Source organism: Diabrotica virgifera, chromosome 1, assembly GCF_917563875.1.
Source record: "Diabrotica virgifera virgifera chromosome 1, PGI_DIABVI_V3a".
In the NCBI taxonomy this organism is placed as follows: domain Eukaryota; kingdom Metazoa; phylum Arthropoda; class Insecta; order Coleoptera; family Chrysomelidae; genus Diabrotica; species Diabrotica virgifera.
This window is the reverse complement of record NC_065443.1, coordinates 111,589,716-111,617,093: the sequence shown is the minus strand read 5'-3', so window position 1 is coordinate 111,617,093 and position 27,378 is coordinate 111,589,716. Positions and strand designations below refer to the sequence as shown.

Below are 27,378 nucleotides of genomic sequence, written 5' to 3'. Positions count from 1 at the left end.
CATCCGCTAGGAAAAATATTCTAATTCAGATTTTTTGCACAATCTTACTCAAAAAGGACTCCTTTTAACAAATTTCCATGTTGTCAGGACCAAAAGGTGGTCAAAAATTTTTTAAACGTTTTTTTCCTAAAATTATTTTTATTGCATGGAAAAAAGTTTTTTTAGGTTTTTTGGATCATTCCAAACAGAAAAGGTCTTTAGTGACTTTTTTCTAAAAATGATAGTTTTTGACATATAAGCGATTAAAAATTGAAAAATTGCGAAATCGGCCATTTTTAACCCTCAAAGACTATGTGAAAAACTGAAAATTTGAATGTTGCCAAGGTAGGTAGATATTCTTTAAACATCGATTGATGAAATCCCGAAGAGTTTTTTGCAATACAATATTCAAAACTCCTTTGTTTTTTAATTGCGAATCAAGCGTGCGCGACACTATTTTCCACCGACAGTATGGTGCAAATGAAAGGAATAAATTCGTTATTTCGAAAATCGGCGACGAAAAATCCCGAAACAGGTCGATTTTTATTTTTTAAGTTATGATATTGTGGCATATATGGTATACTAGTGACGTCATCCGTCTGGGCGTGATGACGTAATCGATGATTTTTTTAAATGAGAATAGGGGTCGTGTGGTAGCTCGTTTGAAAGGTTCTTCAATTCTCCATCAAGTAATGTAAACATTTACATAATTTTTTATACAGGGTGTTCTTCTACTTCTTTTTTTGTCAAATAATTTAATTTAATAAAAATTTTTTGGACACCCTGTATAAATAATTATGTAAATGTTTATATTACTGAATAGATAATTGAAGAACCTTTCAAATGAGCTAGCACACGACCCCTATTCTCATTTAAAAAAATCATCGATTACGTCATCACGTCCAGATGGATGACGTCACCAGTATACCATATATGCCACAATATCATAACTTTAAAATAAAAATCGAGCTGTTTCGGGATATTTCCTTAAAGTCGCCGGTTTACGAAATAACGAATTTATTCCTTTCATTTGCACCATACTGTCGGTGGAAAATAGTGTCGTGCACGCTTGATTAGCAATTACAAAACAAATGAGTTTTAAATATTGTATTGCAAAAAACTCTTCGGGATTTCATCAATCGATGTTTAAAGAATATCTACCTACCTTGGCAACATTCAAATTTTCAGCTTTTCACATAGTTTTTGAGGGTTAAAAATGGCCGATTTCCCAATTTTTCAATTTTTAATCGCTTATATATGTCAAAAACTATCATTTTTAGAGAAAAGTCACTAAAGACCTTTTCTCTTTGGAATGATCCAAAAAACCTAAAAAAACTTTTTTCCGTGCAAAAAAAATAATTTTAGGAAAAAAAAAAAAAAAAAAAACGTTTAAAAAATTTTTTGACCACTTTTTGGTCCTGGCAACATGCAAATTTGTTAAAAGGAGTCCTTTTTGAGTAAGACTGTGCAAAGAATCCGAATTAGAATATTTTTCCTATCGGATGCGCAGTCGCTTTCTGGACTAATATTTTATATAAACTTTCAGAGTAAGTAATTACTAACGTAACAAGAGTTAACGCATCAATGCTTTTTCCATTCTTGAAATACCATAATCTTGGAAATAATATTTGGTAGACCATATTAAAATAAAGACATGTGATGTTAAAATAGGGATTATGTAAAAATGTAAAAATACGGATTTGACGTCGCGTTGAATAACTTTGGATGTTAGAAAATAATGATTTTTCTAAGAAAATATATTATACCTATGCAGACACATTTTACCTGCACTGACATTTAGTAAAAATTAACACTGTAAATTAATATTCTTCTACGTCCATCCAATAGATATGATATGATAAGTATATTTTAAAAATGTATACCATTAAAACGTCACACATTAGGATAGTGACGTCAGATTTGTCGTGTCATAACCGGTGTTGCCATACCTCAAAATTTAAGTAGCATTCCTCATATACATAATATGTATGTTTACCTCAATTACTTTCACTATACAAAATACACTTTCAATAAAAAAAGTTTCAAATAATATAAAAGAGCTCAAGTACTTTAAAAAAAGAGTTTCCACTTACCTGGCACTGTCTCCCCATTAAATCTGATATCTACTCTATGGGGTAGAGCCTGATGAGGAGTAAAGGCAGCTCGAAACCTTTGTCCACCTAAACTCTTCACACTGGACGTAACACGACCACCTTCGACCAATATTTCCAAGTCTCCCGATCCTGCTCCACTACCATCAACTGGAATTAGACAAAAAATTTATGAACTGGGTATATTTATTTATATTCAATGCCTAAAAGAACGCAACCAAATATTTTTGTCAATATTTTATGTTAGAATTTTTGCTTGTCATTCCATTTAATATTTCTATTCATTTTTCAGAAATTAAATAAGGCAGATCAAAAATGATGATGAAAGACTACTGACGAAATCCAAATACTAAATACTTATGTAACGAGAAAAACAAAGCTAAGGATATATAAAACTATAATTGCCCACAATGCCCACATTGACGTATGGTAGCGAAGTATGGACAATGAAAAAAGCAAATACGGAGAAATTGGAAAAATGGCAAAGGAAAGCTATATATAGAGGCATAGAGGCAAAAACACGGTGGAAGGTTGGGTGCAACGTACAAACAAAGAGCTAGAGGAACTGTATAACGAACCAAGCATTAGTCGCTTCATAAAGTACAGTGAGAGAAGGAGTGGGAACGTAAAATCCTTCGAATGATATATGGCCCTTGCAGAGACAGCGTGACAAACGAATGGAGGCGCAGATACAATAACGAGCTAGAGTCTCTATTCGGAAAAGAAAATCTAGTCAGATATAATATAGAGGCTAATGGACTCAGATGGGCAGGGCATGTGATACGCAGTAACGACAATCGCCTTATAAACAATGTGTTCTGGGAAGGGCCAGATGGAAGAAGTCTGTAGGACGGCCTAGAAAAAGGTGGAAAGATGCAGTCAAACAAGATCTAGAGAAAATGGGAGTGCGACAATGGGAATTAGTGTCACAGGACAGGACCGACAAACATGGAAGGCAATAGTAAACGCGGCAAAGACTCACGAAGAGTTGTAGCGCCATTGATGATGATGATGAGTGAGAAGGATGGGACACGTGATGAGAATGGAAAGGAAGAGGATGCCAAAGATGATCCTGAAACGGGGCCCAATCACGAAAAGAAGAAAAGGAAGACCCAGACAAAGATGGTTTGATAGCTTACAGGAAGAATGGAGTAGAATAGTAAGTCAATTTAGTAGGCAAGAAGAATGATTGGACAAGAAACCACCCCCCTTGATACAAGTTTTATAATTATAAGTATTATAGTATTGTATTATATTAACTGTATTTTTATTCCTAGGCCTTCAAGGCCTGTTGAGTAGGGTGCATCGAAAAAATAAAAGTTAGGAAATGTTATATGTAATAGCGTGAAAGTTTTTTCTAAACGAATCTTCAACCCCCCCCCCCCACCTTGAATTTTATTACATATGTGATTTTTACGAACATTTAAATTTATTTTATTTGGAATAAAGTATGTGCTAACTCGATCTAAGATCAATTAAAGAAAACTTAAAATGTTGTCAATTGCAAATTTAAACGATATTTAAAGTTTTATTTGTTTTTTCAGTCTCCTCAACCCCTTTGAAATTTACCGGTTTGTGAGTTCGTGCGTGTAATTTTCGCTATGTTTGGTGCGGTGCGTTACTTTGTTATTATTGTTGTTTGTAAATTAATAGTTATTTATGATATAAGTGTTAAAAGTACACGTTTAAGGCACGCATGTGAAAGTTTGCAGAATGAACGATAGCGAGTTCTGCAATTCACATGAGTGCCTTAAAAATGTACATTTTAACACGCATACCATACAATATTTTTTCTACAAACGTAATTACAGGACAATATCTACAAAAACTTTTACTTGAACTTGACTGACATTCCATTTTTATATTATTTTGACATTGCATCAAAATTGCCTATAAGTACGGTCAATACGACCTGCAGTGCCTTAAAAATTTTAAAGCACTAGTGCCTTAAAATAGCATTTTTAACGCTCGTATGGAGTGTTAAAAATTGCATTTTTAACACGGTTGTGTTTTTTTAGATTTTTAAAAGATTTTTAAAATAGATACAAGGACTTTGGGGTATAAAATCAAGATGTGCTGTGGACCGCCTTATTTTTGGGGCAGTCCACAAAATATATTTGGTACCACCAAATATACCTGAAAATTTTTTACCGAAATATAAACAAGTGATGAAGTTTTCTGGTTGACTGAGGATAAAAAACTCATCAAGAAAGAGCCAGAATTTTCTGGTATTGACGAACAGGTTGCAATTAAATTGGAGGAAATATGGAAAAAGGCTTTAATTCCAATAATTTAACATACAAGAATTATTCAGCTTTTAAAAGCCTATCATGACAAATATATGAAACTTATCACACCATTTAAGAACAGGCAAAAACAGTGAATTTTACAAAAATAAAATTCAATGCTTTAAGAACACAAGCAAAACTACACGTTTCGATCTTACAGCATACAAATGTGACACTCTGATTAATTGTCTTTGTAGCAAATCTCAAAAAGTGCCTCTGGATGAGCGCGAATTTCTATTAAATCAAAGAGGTCCCAGAAAAATGGTGATAAGCTCGATTGATATTATCAGAGACAAATATTATCAGAGAGGACAAGGTAAAAGAAGAAAGTTACCGACGCAAAGACAAAACTTTAGCTCAAGTAAAAAACAGTACCAAGTTTTATGGTCAATCTGTCTGGTATATACTGTCTGGTATATCAGACGTTGCATGTGACGAAACAGTCGTAAATACTTGGCGTTAAGGGTGATGTAATACGGCTGTTAGAAGAACATCTTAAAAAACCGCTTCAGTGGTTTGTATGTCTGCGACATTCAAATGATCTACCCGTTGGACATCAAACGAAGTTTGCCAGTGACCAAATCAAAAAACCTGAGGGTCTTCAAACGTTCTCCTATAAAAATTTTGATTCAAACGACTACTTTGAGTTAATTAACTAACAAGATTATCACCTTACAGAACCACCTATATTCTCTAGATTTTCGAGTGACAATCTGCGAGATTTTATTAAGAATCCTAACTTAGACCCTTTTAACATTGAGATTGAGAAATATCCCTGACACAAACAATGTGTATACCCCATTCCACGAATATACGACCTTCTTGGATTATCGCGACAACGAATATTTTATTGTGCAAAATATGTAGATGTAGAACGAAAGTAAATTGCATATTATATTGTTGTTTATTTAAGTAATTATTAGAGCAAAATACTTTCGTACTTCTTATGTTGCACACTAAAATATTCGTTGTCGCGATAATCCAAAACAGTCGTATATTCGTGGAATACACTATAGAACGATGTGTCAAGCTTGTGACACAAGCTTCTCTAGCAGTTTGTGAAGCGTATTCGAGGGATGGATTTATAAAAACTCGAATTGATTCCAGAAAAACTATGCCTCACTTTAATGCTAAATCGGAAGACATCTTCGAATAGAATGCTTTTACCATATTTTTTTGTAATATTTATATACCTAATTTTGTACTTTGCTTTATATTTATTTTAATATTAAAAAACTTGGGTGACGTCAGGGAGACGGATAAGTTAGGCTATTTTGTTATAAAAAGAATGTTTTAGTATACTTTTCTTAAGTAAAATTTTTAATGTATTTTTATAATTTTTAGTTGCCGTGGGGGGCAGAAAATATTTTTTATTTCAACGCAATTTTACTAAAATACTAAATAGTGTGTTAGGCAACTTTTGTGAGCTATTACATTTTCGTTTCGAAATAAAAAATTTTTTCGTCTGTTAACATTTTTTCAAAACTTTTAATTGTCTTGGGGGGCAGAAGATATTTTCCAATTTCGAAAAAATTTTACCAAAATACTTAACAGTTGATTGGGCAACTTTTGTGAGGTATTACTTTTCCATCGCAAAAAAAATTTTTGCCTTTTTCATGCACCCTACTGTTGAGCCTTGTAAATAAAATAAAAATTCCATTTTACATTCAACAAAACGTGAAATCAAAGAAGCAATAGGTGTATAATTTAAGGGAAACACCAAATAGCGGTAAAGGTATTTATTGATGGAACCGACACTAGGGTAAATTTTTACCCCGGGAGAACTTTGAACACTGACTGTTACGCGCTTAGTTGAGGACTGATCAAGACTGAAGTTAAAGGCACATCTGGCCTGGTTGACGTGATTCTTGAGAATGATTCTTAATGTGTATTCTTTATCAGCGGTGGCACTTAGTATTGGGGTCAAGCCACGCGTTGAGTATATTTACAAATATTGAGAATAAAGAAATATATTTGATCATCAAATTAAATAATGCAATTGTCCGAATTATTGTTTACAATTTACAATTCGTGAACTAAATTAGAAACCCGTACATGTATTATACCATAACAAATTGGCTCATGTCATACACGGGGTGATAAAAATATACTGTTCAATATCGGATATGAATAATGAATGTTTGATATTGGACATGCTGCGGACGGCCAAGTAAGTACTGCCCGACGAAATAAGTAATAAAGAATGTAGTCAGTGTTCAAAGTTTACAATAATCAAGATACATTAGTTTACAAAGATAGGTTAATATAATGTGTGATGTAAAGACACTAGTCTTTGAACAACTAATACTTTTCCAACTGCAACACCTTAGGTAATAAATCAAGTTAAATCTGAATCAGAATTTAAATCAAAACATTCAAATGAAAGTTTAGGTTAGGTAAGGGTAAATTAAAGGTATTGAGTGGGATATGTTTCAATATGTTAGTTAAGAATAATATTATTATTGTATTATTTTATTATTATTATTATCGAGTACTATTCGTTAGTTTATTATTAATGTTTTGATTTAAATTCTGATTCAGATTTAACTTGATTTATTACCTAAGGTGTTGCAGTTGGAAAAGTATTAGTTGTTCAAAGACTAGTGTCTTTACATCACACATTATATTAACCTATCTTTGTAAACTAATGTATCTTGATTATTGTAAACTTTGAACACTGACTACATTCTTTATTACTTATTTCGTCGGGCAGTACTTATTTGGCCGTCCGCAGCATGTCCAATATCAAACATTCATTATTCAAATCCGATATTGAACAGTATATTTTTATCACCCCGTATATGACATGAGCCAATTTGTTCCTTTGTTGTAACTGTTGCAGGTACTCTTGCCTCCAAACCTTCCAGAAATCTCTTTTTATTCTTTCCAATATTCGCCACCTTGCTGGCATCTTCAAATACGTCGTGAGCTCTTCTTCCCGATTCGGTGATAATATTTCTTTTCGTATAAGGAAGTGAGCTGGTGTAATTGCTATTTTCCCTTCTGGGTCTTCTGATGATCCACATAATGGTCTCGAATTCATACAGGCTTCTATTTGTGTTAGCACCGTACTAAGTTCTTCATATGTTAATACTGTTTCCCCTATTATTCTTTTCAAATGATATTTCATTATTCGCACTGCGCTTTCCCACAATCCTCCGAATTGTGGCGCATATGCAGGTATGACATGCCACTGGGTGCCTAGTGCAACTAAACCTTGTTTTATCTCGTCCTCTATGTTTTGATTTTCTTGTTTTAGTAAATTAGCCGTTCCTACGAATGTGGTTCCGTTGTCACTGTAAATGTTGATGCACTGTCCTCTGCGTGCCGTAAATCTTTTGAACGCCGCAATAAATGCATCTGTAGACATATCACTTACTACCTCGAGGTGTACTGCCTTTGTTGACAGACACACAAATACTGCAATGTATCCCTTATAACTCCTTTGTCCTCTGCCTTTCGTAGTACTTATTTTTAGCGGCCCGGCATAATCTATCCCTGTATTCGTAAATGGATGACTCGGGTTCACTCGGTCCTTCGGCAGGTCTCCCATTAGCTGTTGTGCTACTTGCCCTTTATATCTCCTACACTTTATACAATTAGTTAGTTGATTCTTCACGGTTCTTCTTCCGTTTATTATCCAATATATCCTCTTTATGTACTGTAATGTCTGTTGTAGCCCGCTATGTAGATTTCTTGTATGACTCTCCGATATAATTAATTTTGTTAGTGCACTGTCCTTTGGTAAAATTATAGGATGTTTTTCCGCGTATTGTAAATTCGTGTGCCTCAGCCTTCCGGTGACTCTTAGAATCCCTTGTTTATCCAGGAATGGTACCAATGATGCTAGTTTGTTCTTGCTGTCTAGTTGCTGTTTCTTCTCCAGCTTGTCGATTTCTTGCTTGAAGTTGGTAGACTGTGTGAGCTTTATCACTTTTAACAGCGTTTCCTCTAATTCTCGGACTGTGAGTTGTCCTTGACTTTTGTCCTTCTTCTTTCTGCAGTTGTTTGCAAATCTCATACAATATGATACTACTCTTCTCATTCTTTCTAAATTCGAGAATCTCTCGCATATGTCTTCCTTTATCGTTGCCATGTGCGCCGTTACTTTCCTTTTGACTTCCTCCTCATTTGTTTCCGGTATTTCCTCTGCCGTCAGCCTAAGTGCTTTTTTACTTGTCAGCCAAGTTGGTCCCTTCCACCATAACTCTGCTTCTAATAACTCTGATGCGGTACTTCCACGTGAGAGGATGTCCGCTGGGTTTTCTTTCGTATCCACTTTATGCCAATTTTCTGGTCCTATAACTTTTTTTATCTCCTCTACTCTGTTGGCGACGAACATTTTCCACCTTTTTGACGATCCCTTTATCCAAGCCAGGGTTATTGTTGAGTCCGACCATGCATATACTTCCATGTTCTCCCTGTTCAATGCTTGTAGGGTTTTCTTCATTAAATTTGCTAATAGTACCGCGGCACACAATTCTAATCTTGGTATTGTCGTTTTCCCTTTCAATAGTGCGACTTTCGATTTTGCTATCATTAGATTCGTTTTAATTTCCGGGCCTAACACCCTTGAATAAATTACCGCTCCATATCCTTTCAGAGACGCATCTGCGAATCCATGTAGTTCTACTCTGATTGTTTTATTTAAATTGTTCCACCTGGGTATTGTTATCTTCTCAAGATTTATTAATTGTGCCTGATATGCTTTCCACCGGCTTTGTTGCGTGCTAGTTAATTCTTTATCCCAACTGGTCTTTTGCTCCCAAAGTTCTTGTATGAACATTTTCGCCTGAATTACTACTGGTGCTATCCATCCTAATGGGTCATAAAGTTTTGCTACCTCTGACAGTATGTGTCTTTTCGTTATTTTCTTTGTCGTCGTTATTTCTATTTTGAATCTGATTGTATCTTCTTTAGGTGACCAATTCGTAACGTCTTTCGTACTTCTTCTTGCTTGAATGCTTTGGAGTCTACATTCCTCATTTCTTCCGGTACGTTCTCCATTATTTTTTCTTCGTTGCTCAACCATTTTCTAAGTGTAAATCCACCTTTCTTGAAAAGTTGTATTATTCTTAACGCTAAAAATGGTGCTGCGGCCGTGCCGTATGTCACCGTCTTCAATTTATATTCTTGCACTGGATCCTTTGTGTCCTTTCTCCAGAGTATTTTTTGATACATTTGATCTTCTTCTGCCATTCTGATCTGTCTAAACATTTTCTTCAGATCCGCTGAGTATGCTACCTTATTGGATCTCCATCTTAATAGTATATCTGTCAAATCCTGTTGTAATTTTGGCCCTGTGTGCATAATATCATTCAAGCTTACTGTTGATGAGCTTTTACTTGATGCATCAAACACGGCTCTTATTTTTGTTGTAGTACTGTCCTCCTTTCTCACTGGATGATGAGGTAGGTAGTAACCGTCTCCCTGGTTTTCTGCTATTGCCATATGACCTTGGTTTTCATAATCTTCCATGAATTGTCTATAATTCGCTTCTAACTGTTTGTCTTTTGTAAACGTCCTTTCTAGTTGCATCAATCTAGCGAATGCTTGCTGCTTAGATTCTCCTAACTTTGTGACGTCTTCCCTAAACGGAATTCTCACTTCGTATCTCCCTTCTTTATTTCTTTTTACTGTCTGTCGATACATTTCTTCACATTCTTGTTCTTCTACTGATAAACTTGTTTCTTGATTTACTTCTTCTAATTCCCAGAATTTCTTTATTTGTATGTCCATTTCTTGTCTGGATATCATACAGCATACTTCTGCTTTTGTATTCTCTTTTTCTCGTGCTATCCCCGAAACTATCCATCCTAGTTTGGTGTTTTGACTTAGGAGTCCATTACTTATTCTGTGCATTCCTTCTGTCAATATGTAACTATATTCTTTTACTCCTAGCAATAAGTCTATTTTTCCTACCCTGTAGTATCTTGGGTCTACCAGTAGTGCATTTCTCTCGTTATAGTCCTGTAGGATTATGTCCTGTTCCGGTAAATCCCTTGTTATTTTCGGTAGTACCAGTGCCTCTATTTCCATCTCGAAGTCACTTTGGTAATGAGTTCCGATCAAAAGTTTCATACTCCAGTTGGCTGTCTTTTCCCCTGACGAGCCTATTCCGGATATGGTCGCTTGTATTGGCTGCCTTTTTGTTCCTAGCGCCGTCGCTGCTTGCTCTGTTATAAATGCGCATTGTGACCCTTGGTCGATCAATGCTCTCATTGCTCGATTGCATCGATCGACCATTGGTCGATCCGGCTCGAAGGACCATGTATAATTTAAGGGAAACACCAAATAGCGGTAAAGGTATTTATATGTGGAACCGACACTAGGGTAAATTTTTACCCCGGGAGAACTTTGAACACTGACTGTTACGCGCTTAGTTGAGGACTGATCAAGACTGAAGTTAAAGGCACATCTGGCCTGGTTGACGTGATTCTTGAGAATGATTCTAAATGTGTATTCTTTATCAGCGGTGGCACTTAGTATTGGGGTCAAGCCACGCGTTGAGTATATTTACAAATATTGAGAACAAAGAAATATATTTGATCATCAAATTAAATAATGCAATTGCCCGAATTATTGTTTACAATTTACAATTCGTGAACTAAATTAGAAACCCGTACATGTATTATACCATAACAAATTGACTCATGTCATATACGGGGTGATAAAAATATACTGTTCAATATCGGATATGAATAATGAATGTTTGATATTGGACAATAGGAATCGGAAAAAATCTTCTAAATCAGAAAAACAAGGCCGACGAGTAGGGCCCAACATAACACGTACAGGGGCAATCACAAGAAGCGCTTCCAAGATCGGCTATTTAAGTACCTAACTGCCCCGAATCGGAGCAAACTAGTTCACTCCCAAGGTCAAAAAACCCTCTTAATTATAAAATATACTAGTTCGCTCCGAAAACCATAACCTAGTTCGCTCCTATTGTTAAGCGGATTAAGTATTTATCTATTAAGTTCTAGGAAAATGAATATCGGTAAAATTGGTACCTACTGTGACTACTGTGTTATATAAAAATTGTATAAAATATTGGTTGTTACATAATATTTATATAAATATATGAGACAGTGGAATTAGATCATTTAGATTTAGCCCAATAAGTGACGGTTTTGGTATGTAATTTTCTGCGTTACGAGGGATTTGCTTGAAAATTTCGTTTTAGGTTCTTGTTACCCTTCACTTCAAAGTTGGACGACCCTGGGAGGGATTCGAATGGGAGGGAGAGCCAGTTTACTTTAAGCACCAAAGAGTTACTACCTGACTTGACAATGAAAAATGCGACCTTGCCGAGACTTCGTCAAAACAATGGTTTTTCTCAAAACCAAAATTGTTACATGTGGAATCAGCGAATCAGACACGGAATAATCACAGAAAGTATATATAAATTATTCTATATCGGTCTTAGTATTTAAATATTTACTTACTAATGTTAAAAACTTACTTTCAAATTCTACTGGTTGGCCTAGCACCCCATCAGGAACAGGCTGAACTTTAACCGACGAAGCACCTCCATCTTTTCTTACCCTGCTGTAAACTGGTGAATTCCTTCCGAAACTATCGCTATATTTCTTTGAAGAAGAATAATTCTCATTATAGTTCGTCTGATAACTCTGTTCCTTTAGTACAAATTTAGAATGTTCCTCAGCTTTTCTTCTCCTGATGTCCGTATCCAACTGTGATTCAGTCAAATTAGCCAAAGATTCCAAGCTTCTGTCTGACAAAATATTTTTGGTTTTTGCTATGGCGTCCCAGGAATCTCTTCTCGCGGAAGATTGGTCATTGAGTGATGAAACTTTGATTATTGGAGTTGTGTCTACACCATTCGATGAGTTTGTAAATACTCGATTTTCGCTTACTCTTTTGTCATATCTAGAGGTGGAAGTGAAGCCCACGTCTGGACTGGACCTACGAATTAGACATATTTTATATCATGAATTTTAGCAAATCTATCGAGGAAATATGAAAGCATAGAAAATATTAATAGACTTTGGTTAGGAGGTCATGGTTTGATCCGCTTGTTACCATCTCCACTTTTTAATCTTGGAAGCCTACTTTTTTCTGCTAGATGGCAAAAAGACTATAACCCAGATTTAACATTTATATTTAAAGAAGTTCAGGATAATTTCCCAAAATCGCAGCATCAGCTATAGTAATAGCAAATATGGGCATTACTATTTCCATTTTAAACTCAATTCCTCTGTCCAGATGGAACTTTCGTAAGGCAAACTGGGTTAAGTATCAAACCCAATTGAAGAACTATATCAGATATATCGAGGTAGAAAAGGTAGAAAACTACGAAACATTTGCCAAACTTATAATAATTGGCTGTGTTAAAAAACACATTCCACACAGCCTAACCAAACTCTACATTCCACGCTGGACCGAAGAATGTAAATACCTATATGATAAATACAAGAAAACAAGAGACTAGGACGTAGGTGTACAACTTCTTAAGTCTCTGTATTCTGTAAGAACAACTTTAGAAAACCTTACCTTCAAGAATAGGGGTCACACTGACTGGAACCTATACCGAAAACGACACAGGCCGTAACAATCCGACAATTAACTCTTTATCACCATACCCAGAAGATATAGCGAAACGCATTGTACAGCTTTCCAAACCAGCCATAGAAAAAGTCCATAAAAGAAAAATACGATCTCAGCTCAAAAATATCAAATCTGCACATCAGCAAAGCTTATCAATTATGAAGCAAACAGAGGCTGAGAAACTTTTTAATGATCTAGACTTAAGTAAGTATCAGAAAGCTGCACACTGATCCACAAACTTGAAAGTGGCTCCTAGATTTCTTCAACCAAATAATGACGATGCAAAACCTTCCTAAACCATTCAAATACAGTAAAGTATTGTAATCTGCAAACCAGGCAAAGACACTTCAATGCCAGAGAAATACATTCAAATCGCCCTTTTAAGTGTCTTCTATAATCTGTTAGATAAAAAGCTTTTGTAATCTGTTAACGGAAAGATTCCCATAGAACAAGCTGAATTTATGCCAGGAAAGAACTGCAGTGATCTAGTTCTTTCTCTAACAACATTTATTGAAAATGGCTTCCAAAAGAAAAACAAAACGGCGCAGTAGCATTCATTGATCTGACTTCCGCTTACGACACGGCATAGAAAAATGGCCTTAAACCTCTGATACTTAAACTATACCAGATGGTACCGTGCCCTTCATTTAATAACCTAGTAAATCAAATGCAATGTGACAGGTTATTTCAAATATTAGCGTTAATAAGAAAACTAGTAAATTCAAAAGTTTACAGAATGGCTTATCCCAATGGTCGTGACCATATTTATCCTATGGTCTGTGCTGTAAGCCATTTCTTAGAAATATTCGTCATACGAATATTTCTTATATACTCGACATAATATATTCATTGCCTAAGCATCTAATCTAAATATTTGAAATTTTGCTTACCTTTCTAAGTAACTGGGGCTTCTAGAATCCTCGAGTCTCATTGAAGACATCTTGTTGGTAAAGTCGTACCTCTTTTCGTTTAGTTTTCGACTAGTAATGAAGTCTGGACTATCTCGTCCCTGTACGGGCGGGCTATTAGGACGATAATTAGGACTAGGCGGATGAAAATTAGGACTAGCGGTTCTAAAAAAATATTCTTAATAATCAAGCCATAAAATATTTATTTGTCAATTAGTATGTTACATAATTATTGTGGACCTGTTTATGCAAATATTAAAAATTTTCCTAAGAACGGATAGCCGGAAAAAATTCATATCAGCGCAATATCGCTAAAAAATCAAAACCCCCTGATCTTCTGGACTTTGACATAAATAAACTAATTAAAAAGAACTACATATATGCATGCTGAGTCATGTTATGAACTATCTTGCGATTATTCGCCAGTTATTATAACACTAAATAAAAAATTCTCCACGGGGAAAAACCATGTGTATTATGTAACCGAAAAACAAACTGGAACGTATTTAAACTTCTAGTGGAGAAGAGACTCCAACTAAACATTCCCCTAAAGACCAATGAAGGGATAGAATATGCTGTAGAATACTTTAACTCAGTCATACAACAAGCTGCCTGGTACTCAACAACACCCAGCAACAATGAAATCAAGAGTGAATACACTTCGATATCTATAAGAGAGAAAATAATCCAGAAAAGAAAACTCAAGAAATAGTTGCAAGCAACTAGATCGTCACAAACAAAAACGCAGTTGAAAAATGTTGTAAACAACGGAAAAGAACCGACAATTCAGTGAATACATAAAACAACTAGATTCAACTGAACAAACAAACTACCCCCTATGGAAGGCTACCAGAAAATTAAAAAAAAAAACAATACAATATACCACTATTTAAAAAAGAGCAAGGCGGGTGGTTAAAACCATCAAAAGAAAAATCAGAGACAGTTGCAAGCCACATAAGAACTGTATTCATTCCCCATGAAAAAACTGACCCCCAACCGGGACGAAACAATAAACCAAGCACTTGAAGAATCATACAGGCTACAATTACCAGAAAAAGATTAAAAAAAATGAAATAAAAACCTAAAAAAGACCCAGGATACGACCTCATCACAGGACAAATATTAAAAGAGCTACCAGAAAAAGGATATACATATCTAACACAATTATTCAATTCGACCATGAAAATAAGCTATTTCCCATCACAATGGAAAGTAGCTATAATAACATCCATTTTAAAACAAGGTAAACTACCTGAAAGGGTGGAATCATACCGTATCATCAGCCTACAAGCAGTGCTCTCCAAAGTGTTCGAAAAACTTTTACTAATAAGACTAACACCTCTCCTAGAAGACAAGGTAATAATTCCAACTCACTAATTTGAATTCAGGCAGAAATATTCTACCATTTAACAAGTACATCGAATAGTAAACAGAATCCATAAAGACCTCTAGGTATCCAGATATTTGCTCCGCCCTGTTCATAGACATAGGTCAAGCTTTTGACAATGTATGGCACCAGAGGTTGCTCTATAAGCTGAGGAGTTGTTTATCTTTAAAATATTACACATTACTAAAGGCATACCTTAGAAATAGACGTTTTAGAGTCAAATACGACAATGAAATAACAGAACTTCAACCCATAACAGCGGGAATCCCCCAGGGAAATGTACTGGGGCCTGTCCTGTACCTACTCTACACTGCCGACCTGACAACATCACCTGCCACAACAACAGCTACATTTGCAAATGATACGGCGATCTTATGATCCAACAAGAATCCACACACCACACATAGCATCAGAACTCCTGCAAAATAACATAAATGAAGTTGAAAAATGGTTACAAAAATGGAGAATTAAACCGAATGGGCAAAGGTCGATACATGTAACATTTACAACCCGTAGAGGAGCCCGCATCCAGATATTGCTTCGTTCTGTTCATATGACAAGCGTTTGACAAAGTATGGAACCAGAGGTTGCACTATAAGCTGAGGAGTTGTTTACCTTTAAAATATTACACATTACTAAAGGCATACCTTAGAAATAGACGTTTTAGAGTCAAATACGACAATGAAATAATAGAACTCCAACCCATAACAAAATACTAAAGATGATTTTAAATATATCGTGGTATTCTACCAACAACGCTGTACATCGAGATGCAGAAATAACTTATGTAAAGGAAAAAATTACATATCGAAGAAAAAATACAAGGACCGCTTACGAGAACTTCCAAATCACCTAGCAACGAATTTGACGCAGATGCGTACAGTGCATAGGTTAAAACGTAAAGTGTCTACTGAAGTAGTGATCTAGTGTAAGCAAATAAAAAGTGTAATGCTAATCATGTCTTTCCCAGAACCATTAATAGACTAACATTACAGAACCAATAATAGTTCAATAAGACTAACATTAAGAGCGGCATATTAATGGATATGTTTGCCACATGTCAACAGTCTAACCTCTCTCACTTCCTAGCTTAGCAGATTTTGTAGTTCTTATATTCGTGTCTGGCAATTAATACCATATCGTCGGCATATCGGACGTTATTAACAATTCTTCCGTTAAGTTTAATACCTTCTTGTGCCTCATCCACAACTCATGGAAAGATCTCCTCCTAATAATGACGAGAGTATACAACCTTGTCTAACTCCTCTTTAGATTTTATGGTTTCAGTGTGCCTCATCTCCGTTCTAACTCCCTTCAGTATGATCGTTAACATTTAGTTCAAAATAAAATTAGTTAATTCTACATATCTACATTATTTTCTTTTATTTATTTGTACATTTTATAATTTACCTGTACACGGGGCTGTGGGTTCTTTGATTATAACTGGGGCTATGCGTACGGTCCTGGTAAATGGGGGAACTAGATGGCATCCTTTTTTCAGATACAGATTTCATGTGGTAATCTTGAGCAAACTTATGGGTTTCGTCCAACAGTGGGCTAGCATTTTGCCTGTAACTACAAAAATAATTAAATAAACAAACAAAAATGAAATGGAGATAAGCTTATAAGCCATGATATTTCTATATCATAGTAAATCAAAGCAAAAACATTTTTAAAGCAAAGTTGTTGATATTAGTCCAGGCTAATAAGGTTTTTTCCATGACACTTCAACAGCCAGGGTACTGAAGCATTTTTTCGACAGGTAATACCAATAAGAACAAATTGTAACTATTTCCTGCGTAGGATATGGCAGCCATTTTTATTTATAAACAATTTAGTGTCGATAAACTCATTTATTAATATAATTGCGAAAAAAGGTCGAAATTGGAAAAAAATAATAAAAACAGAAATGCAATAAAAAATGCATTATTTATTAGTAATAAATAATTATGCAAAAGTATCGTCAATTTTTCCTTATAAACTTTTTATTTTTTTTGATATAATAAATTATATACATTTATTACAAACAATAAATTATTATATACATAACCTTACTTGGTAGTTTTGCACCTAAAACACGGTAAAAAATAGATTATTTTGAAAAAAGTTATTCAAAAAGTTTATAAGGAAAAATTAACGATACTTTTGCATAATAGTTTAATACTAATAAATGCATTTTTTATCCACTTTTTTAAACAAATTTGAAAATTTAGCTCATGCTCTTTCATTTGACACCTGTAGAATGGTTCTAACATTATTTATTTCTGACTTATGTTATTGCAAAAAGAAGCTCTCAGGGATAAACAATTTGAATAAAATTTAAACAATTGAATGAATCGCTTTGAAATTTATTTCGCATATTCAGCTCCAAATAGCACTCATTTGACAAAAATTTCAAAGCTGTACACTATTTTTTTACAATAGTCATTGCGAAATTAATTTTTTTGCAATGTCGACTTTTTTCGCAATTATATTAACAATAAATGAGTATATCAACGTTTATAATACGCCATTTTAAAGCTTTTTCATGCTCTCGAAGATGTTTGTACTAAAATATCATAAGTTTCACTGTTTTCCATTAATTTGAAAAAAAAAGGAAAAAAGGCCGTTTTTGACACTAAATTGTTTATAAATAAAAATGGCCGAGAGATCCTACGTATGAAATAGTTATGATTTCTTAATAGGTATTACCTGTCGAAAAAACGCTTCAGTTACCTGACTGTTGAAGTGTCACACGAACAGGGTATATTTTTGCCTAATTACCCTGGCCTATATTATCAACTTTGTCTATCAACACTATCAGTCTATCTAGATGTAAAAAATGTAAAAAATGTAAAAATATTTTAAAAAGATTATATCAAGCACAGATTTAAGATGATCTTCATGAAATTATGTAAGGAATTGATTATGTACTTTCTAGATACTTCCAGAATAGATTAATTTTTCAGTATCGTGTTTAATCTTGAACTGACAAAAAAATAATAATAAATAATAACAAAAAGAATGGCATTTCTTACCTTGTGTAACTGGAGTTTTTCGTTGGTGTTGACAGATTCGGACTAGGACTGTTAAATCTATTTGTTGGACTCGCTCTGTAGGGGGAAGTGGGACTGCTACTTATTTTGGAACGTTTTTGTGTACCAACTCTCATCATGAATGGCGATCCTTTTACATCATAACCATTGAAGTAAACGTAAACCTAAAAGTATAATCAGAATGTATCTATAAATTATAAGGCAAGCCGCACACCAAAGAAACATGAAACGAAAAACATGAAACATAAAATGAAAAACATGTTTCGTGAAAAGAAAACACTGCTAAACAAATCTGAAAGTCCGCCTATCAATGAAACGAGTGTGATTCATGCTTATGACACATTTTTATTTTCGGAGAGTCTCATAAATGGCCGGACGTACATTTGTTTAGCAGTGGTTTATTTCCATGAAACGTAATTTACGTTTTTCTTTGATGTGCCTTAGACAACGATGATACATTGACAACTAGGACAAGACTAAATTTACCTATCATGTATAATGGAGTTATTAACATCATGTACTGATATGTAATACCTAGTTCAACTAAATAATGAATTCTATAACTACAATTTTGATTTAATTTTAATGAATGTTAAAAAGAAAATCATTAAATTATATAATATTGAGTCAAAATTAGTAGATCATTTGTTAACATCTGTTTTATTAAAAAAGATTAGCCTTTGTCGTTTATAAATAAGGAATTTTCAAGAATAGACCAAATTAAACAAACTAATTTATTGTATAGGGATCCTATAACATTAAAAAAATACGACTAAAATAACAATATCTACCATACATAAAAGGATTCTAGGAAAAACTTAAAATCGACAGGTAAAAGGTTTTTTCCAACCAATAAAAAACTACATAAGAAACAGAAGTATTTCATATCATAAATGGAACCCATCTCTCTTCATAGTGGTATTTTGACCTTTTTGACCATAGCTCCGAAGATGGCTTTATAAGCCGAAAGCGCTCAGCTAAGAATTATTAATTTTACACACTTCAAAAGTACACTTCTCCCCCTTTTACCTGTTGTCATAAGTGTGTACAAAACTATTTCAGTCTTTACAAAACTTAAAATGACAATAAATAAATCCAACATTTCAACAATAATCAAAACAACAAATACATTGAGATCGATTTTATCTAAAAGTCAAACGAACAATGAACTAGAAAGAGCAAAGAATTGTATTTAAAAAATACCTTGTAAACGCGAACATTTTTATTTCGGTGAAACTTTAACGCCATTAAACGTTAGAATAAGTGATCATCAATCTGAATTTGATAGATCTCAAATATGAATATACAGGGTGATTGATTAGTGGGGTAAAGCTCCGTAGATCCGTTATAGTAATAGATAGTAATAAAAGTTAATAACAAAAATTGTAGCCAACTTTGAGCTTCGCATTACAAAATTAGAATGTTACATGTTACAAGGTGTTCGATAACATAATGGCAGACCAAACTTATGTTTTTTTTAATGGAACACCCTGTATTTTATTTTATATTCGAAACTTCTTAACTTCTCCATTACAAAAATATAAAGATTTGGTATGTTATACAAGGTATTTACAAAGTTATATATAACCAATTTTATATGAAAATCGTAACAATCGAAAATAACACCCTGTATTTTATATCACTATCGAAAAGTGCCATTACCGTACTTTAATTTGTATACGACATTCCCTATGTCTAAATTTATTGGTTTTCGAGATATTTTCATTTTTCCATGGACCAGTAGCGAGGCCACCCAGATTACTAGAATTTTTAATAAACTGGACCAATTTTTTTGGGGTTACTTTAAGAATATAGGTTATAAAATGCCTCCAATAACAAGAGATGATATGAAAAATAGAATACAAAGTGTATTTTGAAGTGTTAATTTATAAATGCTTCGTAGTGTAAGTAACTCATTCAATGACCGTTTTTAGGCATGCATAAATGTGTTAGGACGTCATTTTGAACTACTTATGTAATTAAATATTTAAAATATTTTATTAAAAGTGCTTTTTATTTTATCAAAAATGTTGTATTTTGTGTTCGTTTTTTTTTGTAAAATGTTTTACTGATAAATTATTTTTCGTTCCTTATTTGTTACATTGTTACATTTACCTACAAAAGTTGTTTTTAATTGTGTTCACAAAATGTTGTATTTGTGTTTGTGTTTTTTTTTTATAAAATTTATAAGTAATAAATTATTTTTCTTTCTTTATTTGTTACACTTACATACAATAGTAGTTTTTAATTGTTTCAAAAATGTTGTATGTTGTGGTTGTGTTTTTTTTGTAAAATTTATTACTAATAAATTATATTTCTTTCTTTATTTGCTACATTGTTACATTTATTACCAGATTCATAATCAGTAATCGTAAATTGTCAGTTTTAGACAACTCAGTCATTGCTTACTTAAAATTTGGAAAGATTTAGACCAGTAATTAATAATTTGCTCTGAAAAATGAAAATATCTCGACAACTAATAAATTTAGACATATTTTTATTTATACAGTGAGTTGAACTTGTTGTGATTTTCATATAAAATTGGTTATAACTTTGTAAATACCTTGTATAATATACCAAACCTTTATATTTTTGTAATGGAGAAGTTAAGAAGATTCCGAATATAAAATAAAATACAGTGTGTTCCATTTAAAAAAAAAACATAAGTTTGGTCTATCACTATGTTAACACTATGTAACATTCTAATTAATTTTGAAATATGAAGCTCAAAGTTGGCTATAATTTTTGTTATTAACTTTTATTGCTATCTATTACTACAACGGATCTACGGAGCTTCACCCCACTAATCAATCACCCTGTAGATCTCAAATATGGAACACGCACGGGACAATGAACATAGATGTTATTGGAAAGATTCAAGTACATACATAGTCCTAAGAGAAACAAATAGTACAAAAAATCAAAGAAGCAGCCAGTGGTGTATCCAAGGGGAGTTTCACGGGGTCATAACCCCCCCCCCCCCCCCAAACGAAAATAAATATCAATTCAATAATCCTAAAAAAAGAAAAATCGAGAGTCGTCAAACAAACAAAAAATTTAGGCCTATCCAAAAAATAATTGAAAACCCACTTATCCTAGGGGTGGTAAGACTAAGTGACCTTGAATCAGAGAAAAGTAATTAAATCAACCTTAAGATCCATGACCTCCCCCCAAAAAAAAATTTCTGGATCCGCCACTGCAAGCGGCTCTAATTATGTTAAATGAAACCAATTATTACGTCGCAAATTCCTCTGTAGAATGTAGTAGGATCTGGTTACCAATATTAAAAGAGGAAATAAATATAAATAGAATACCACGATTAGTACCAAGTCAATAACATATCGAGGATATATCATTTATATTTTAAAATAACATATATAAAATCAGAGTTTGGTGTTAATTTTGAGAGTAAACCGAATGTAAGACCAAATACTGACCATATGGGGATAGTATCATGAGGAATTTTACTGTCCGAAGTGGAAATAGAAACATCAAATAAATTTAATTTTAAAGTAAAATTGTGGCTTATTCCCACCAATAATATTAAATTGTCCTAACTGAAAAATTACAAAAAGATGGCTTCCATTCGTTAACTTAAATCACATATCATCCGATAAGCCATTAAGATCGAAAAACATCCCATCTATGTCAACAAAAGAGCACCTTGTTAATATAATATTTTGTTCTTACTCTGTGTTTCCCAGCGTCTTTTGGCGTAAAATGTATCCTATAGTGGAAATTGTCTATTTTCTCCACGTGGCAATGAACGGATTTTTTATCATGGACAATATCCGCTACAACTTCTCCTGGTACTCCAACACCTCTACAATCTACTTCAATAGCATGCGGAATCAGAGGCAGCGCTCCCTCTATTCCAGACACTTGCACTCCATTGGGGTCGAAGACCGAGCATGTAAAAGGACCTCCCTAAAAATAAAAAGAAATAAACAAATTAACTAAACTATTATTTACTAACTGAACTGGAATCTATTCTAGAATAATTGATGGAACAAAGAAGATAACTAATAAAAACAATGGGGAAGAACATGCCTGTTTGTACAACGTAAAGTGCATATATGGAGTCATCACTATTATATTCGTAAACTTCTAGTGTTAAAGTATACCTTTTCTGAAGATTCTTCGTGTCTGTCCGACATAATTTTTGAAAAATCTTGACAAATTAATTTGTGAATCATGTTTTGCCAAAACGCTGGTAAATTTTACATAAAAATAAATTTTACATAAAAACGTTAATATGATTGTTGAACTGTATACAGACACACAAGATTAATATAAAATCTTAGTTTAAAGTTAACAAAAACAACCCAATTTGCATAATATGTCTAAAGAAATAGCATTAACTATGGTAAAAAATTCGTCTTCATAATTATATTATTCAAAATATCTATGGACAATGAAACGTTCAATTTTTTACTTGTTAAATGACAGGAACTTGTTGTCATAAAAGTGTACAATTGTTAGTACAGGATGATCTAACAAGAGCTGAATTAAATGCCAACAATTTTTAAAAACATTAGCTAATAGAAGAACTAACAAAGCAGCGTTTTAAAAATTAACACATTAAAAATGATAGCAATCACAGGATTACACTTTTCATCTTATTGTTATTCATGCCACTATTGTGTTTACTGTTTAAAATGGACATTTTATAATTTTTTTAAACTTATACAATATGAACATTTGGTTGCAGTCCGTCCTCACTCTTAGTTTCTTTGAGCTTTCACTCTAATTATTTTTGAATTGACGTACTGAATAATTAAATAATACTATATGTCGACTATCGACTACCGATATTCCAACATTATTCAACATACATATTTACAGTAAAATAAGAATAGCTGTGATGATTTCCAACCTCCGGTAGGAGACGGACTTTAAGAAGAAGAAGAATTAGCTCAGGATGACACTCCAGGGAAATATGAACGCAACATTTATCCTTGTTCAGGATATTTCAATAGCCAGTTATTTGCCGAGTTTTCCGTTAATATACAGTGAGGACGTTTGAGTTGGAATAAATTCATTAACTCGAAAATGTGTATGTTCGGAGAGAAATCCTGAGACAGGTCGATTTTTATATTTAAATTATGACTTTTTGACATATACGTCATACTAGTGACGTCATCCATCTGGGCGTGATGAAGTAATCGATGATTTATTTAAATGAGAGTAGGGGTTGTGTGATAGCTCATTTGAAAGGTTATTCATTATTCAACTCTCTATTCAGTAATATAAAGAATAACCTAATTATTTATACAGGGTGGCCAAAAAATATTTTTTTTGGTTAAATTAATTGACACAAAAAGAAGAATGTAAGCAATTTATTTAATTCAAAATACATTTTACTGCTGTCAGAAAAAAAGGTAACAATGTTTATTTCACAAATAAACATTGCTTTTCAACAGCTGCCACCCACCTGTCTCTTAGCAGTTTGAACATTGAATTTAAGCGAAAACAATATTTATTTGTTAAATAAACATTTCTCTCTGGGTTTTGGGAGCAATAAATTGTATTTTGAATTAAATGAATTACAAACATTCTTCTTTTTGACTCAATTAATTTAATTCAAAATTAGTTTTTTTAGACACCCTGTATAAATAATTATGTTAACGTTTATATTACTGAATATATAATTAAATAGCCTTTCACATGAGCTGTCACACAACCCCTACTCGCATTTAAAAAAATCATGGATTACGTCATCACGCCCAGATGGATGACGTCACTAGTATGATATATATGCCAGAAAGTCATAATTTAAAAATAAAAATCGACCCGTCTCAGGATTTCTCTCCATATTCGCCCATTCTCGAGATCATGAATTTATTCCAACTCAAACGTCCTCACTGTATATGCAAATGCCACAACAGCAATAAACCTCCATACCCAAACTCAAAAAATAAAACTAAAAAGGGGAGTTAGACAAGGAGACAACATGTTACCAAAACTATTCAATGCCGTAATGTTGCATGCATCTCAGATGTTAGAATGAGAAAATAGAGGTTAGAAAGTCGATGGCAAAAGGCTGAACCACCTACGATTTGCAGATGAAATAGTTCTATAATAGCAGACGACTTAAAGGAAGCCCACGAAATGCTGCAAGAACTACGAGTTTCTCAAAAAGTAGGGTTGGAAATAAACTCTGGGAAAACTAAAATGATGGCCAATTTAGTACCTAGCGGACCACTGAAACTAGAAAACTGCCAAATCGAAACAGTTGACAAGTACATCTATCTGGGCCACGAAATACAAATAAGTAGAGACAACCAAACATGCGAATTATCTAGAAGAATAGCTTTAGGATGGGCAGCGTATGGCAAACTTAGAGACGTGTTCAAGGAAAACATCCCAATTAAGCTAAAAAGAAAAGCATTTAACCAGTGCGTACTTCCGGTGATTACTTATGGAGCTGAAACACTAACATTGACTAAAACATCAATAAGAAAATCACAAGTAGCACAACGAAAAATGAAAAGATCCATGCTTGGCCTAACTTTGAGAGACAGAATACGAAATGATGAGTTACAGCAAAGAACTGGAGTGGAAGACATCATAAAACGCATTACGGAGTTGAAGTGGAAATGATCAGGACACCTCGCAAAACAGAGAGACAACAGATGGACTAAGAAGATTTTGGAGTGGCGGCCAAGAGCAGACAGGCAAAGTCGTGGAAGACCACCCACCAGATAGGCCGATGACATTAAAAGAATAGCGACAAACTGGATTGCAGCTGCCCACGACAGAGAAAGGTGGAGACATCTTGAGGAGGTCTATGTCCGACAGTGGACAAATTTGGCTGTGTGATGATGACGATATGTTTTATATGATCTATACCTGAATTTGTTTTCCCTGGTAAGTTATTTCTATTCTCCACTCTCCTGGTTCATCTGGTTTGAAGGTGGCACTATTAGTTCCGTCTATAACTGTCAAGGGACAATCTAGTGGTCTTCCACTGGGACTATAGGCTGTTACTAGGATGTCTTCTCTTCTTGGTGCACCTTAAAATAGAACAGATTTGGACTTTTTACAGAGTATATTATTTATTACATGCTGAGAATCATATTTTCATGCCTTACTTTTGCAATTTTTTACTGAATATTTGTAAGTACTCCATAATATCTTCTGATATTATCTGACATTATAGCCGACATACCATATCATAATAGAATACTACAGTGGCGACGCGTGACTTTTTCTGAAGTGTTACCAAAACCAGATGCAAAAAATTTTATTTAAAAAAATGAAGATATGGCTAAATGTATATATACACTCACCGGCACAAAATTCCGCCACCCAAAATTTTTGATTAAGTTTGACAATCTATAAATTTATTATTTGTACTTCGATTTTCAAGATTCTTGCACGAGTTTGTAGGTACATGTATTTATGTCAATTTCTATTATTCCGGTAACAAAAATTTTTTGCTTAAATGGCATTATACGGGGGTGAATGTAAGCGTTGTTTTTTCTCCTAACTAAAAATTCTGTGGAAAAATTGGAGGGCTGATTTTGTTTCATACTCCTTTTGTATTATCCTGGAGGTATCACTAAGGTCTTGTTTTTTAAATTATCTGAATATCTCTTTTCTTGTAAGAGCTGTAATTAAAAACACTGCTTTGAAGGTTTATTTAATTAAAATATCAAACGCACTAAAATTAACAAAACAAAACAAATTTAACAACAAAACAAAACAATTCAATAGCGGTTATGTCCATCTCTTGCAGCAACGACTGCTCGCAATCTCTTTAGCATCCAATAAAGATGTGTTTTCCTTGCCTGGGGAATAGCCCGATATTCCTCTACCAGGGCCATAACTGTACCAAATGTTCTGGAGGCCTAGGATGACGGCAAATAAATTTTTATTCATCCCATAAATGCTCAATATAATTGGGATCTGGGCTGCATGCGGACCATTCTAATCTTATCAATCCAACCTCAATTGTATGAGTCAATCAGTGTTTTTATTTACAAAAAATGGTACAGCTCTTACAAGAAGAACGATATTCGGATAATTCAAAAAACAAAATGTTGGTGATGCCTCTGGGAAAATATGACAGGACTATGAAACAAAATCAGCTATTCCATTTTTCCACAGAATTTTTTACAATTGGGAGAAAATACAACGCTTCCTTTCACCCCTGTACAATGACATGCAAGCAAAAATTTTTGTTACCGGAATAATACCAAACAATATGAATACATGTACCTATAAACTGGTGTAGAAATCTTGAAAATCTGAGCACAAATAATAAAGTTATAAATTGTCAAACTTAATCAAAAATTTTGGGTGGCGGAATTTTGTGCCGGTGAGTGTAGCTTCAATAATATCATTTTGTATATCACTTGAAACTCTCGAAAAAATAGATGTTTCTAGATGTTGACAAAATTTTTTATCTTTTTTGGCAATTAATGTTAACAATTCCCTGTAATTGCCTGGATTGTCAGAGTCGTCGCACTCAAAATGACTACGAAACGCTAGTTCTTGTTTGGCCCAAAAACATACAGTATCTATTATAAGTGTGCTGATATACCTATCTATTTTTTTAACAAACTCATTATGTTTAGCAATATTTGCTTTAAAAGCTTGGTTAAGAGACCTTTTGATTTTTGTTTTGCCAAACTGACTCAAATTGGGTATACATCTTACTCTTACATGTAGGTAACGGAGAAATTTCATGTCTCATTTTTAAAAATCTAACACTATTTAAATCGTGAACCTGGTCCACCCATAGAGGTATATATTAACATAGAGGGAGCCTACCTTCCGCGGTTCCTGAAGACAAGATCTCAGGGACTGGTTTGCTGCATCTCCTTCTAACACATTGTATCGAGAATCTATAATGACATTCAGTGTGAATATAGGCACGGAAGAGGAGGACAACTGTAGCAGCTTTACTATGCGTAAGAGTGAAACAGCACTAATCCAAATAAAAAAGATGGTGTCGTCACTTCGCTCTGAATGACACTCTCTCTATGCTAATATTTAACTCTATGGGTCCACCCATTTTTCTGTAGAAACCAGAAGACATGGCCAACAATACAGTATATTTTTCTTGCAACTAAATTTAAACTAAATTTAAAA

The 27,378-nt window shown here is 33.8% G+C and overlaps 1 protein-coding gene across 2 annotated transcripts in view; it reads right to left on the bottom strand.

Annotated features, from left to right (window-relative positions):
- Positions 1–27,378, bottom strand: part of LOC114324271 (filamin-A) — a 219,180-nt gene that overhangs the window by 128,671 nt on the left and 63,131 nt on the right. For both annotated transcript variants that reach the window (XM_050658770.1, XM_050658790.1), the window contains exons 9-15: positions 25,132–25,295; positions 21,970–22,206; positions 18,262–18,443; positions 16,655–16,819; positions 13,840–14,022; positions 11,844–12,307; positions 2,073–2,240 (exon numbers count right to left, since the gene is read on the bottom strand). In XM_050658770.1, the coding sequence (XP_050514727.1) occupies positions 2,073–2,240; positions 11,844–12,307; positions 13,840–14,022; positions 16,655–16,819; positions 18,262–18,443; positions 21,970–22,206; positions 25,132–25,295 (1,563 nt within the window). The remainder of the gene's footprint in view (positions 1–2,072; positions 2,241–11,843; positions 12,308–13,839; positions 14,023–16,654; positions 16,820–18,261; positions 18,444–21,969; positions 22,207–25,131; positions 25,296–27,378) is intronic.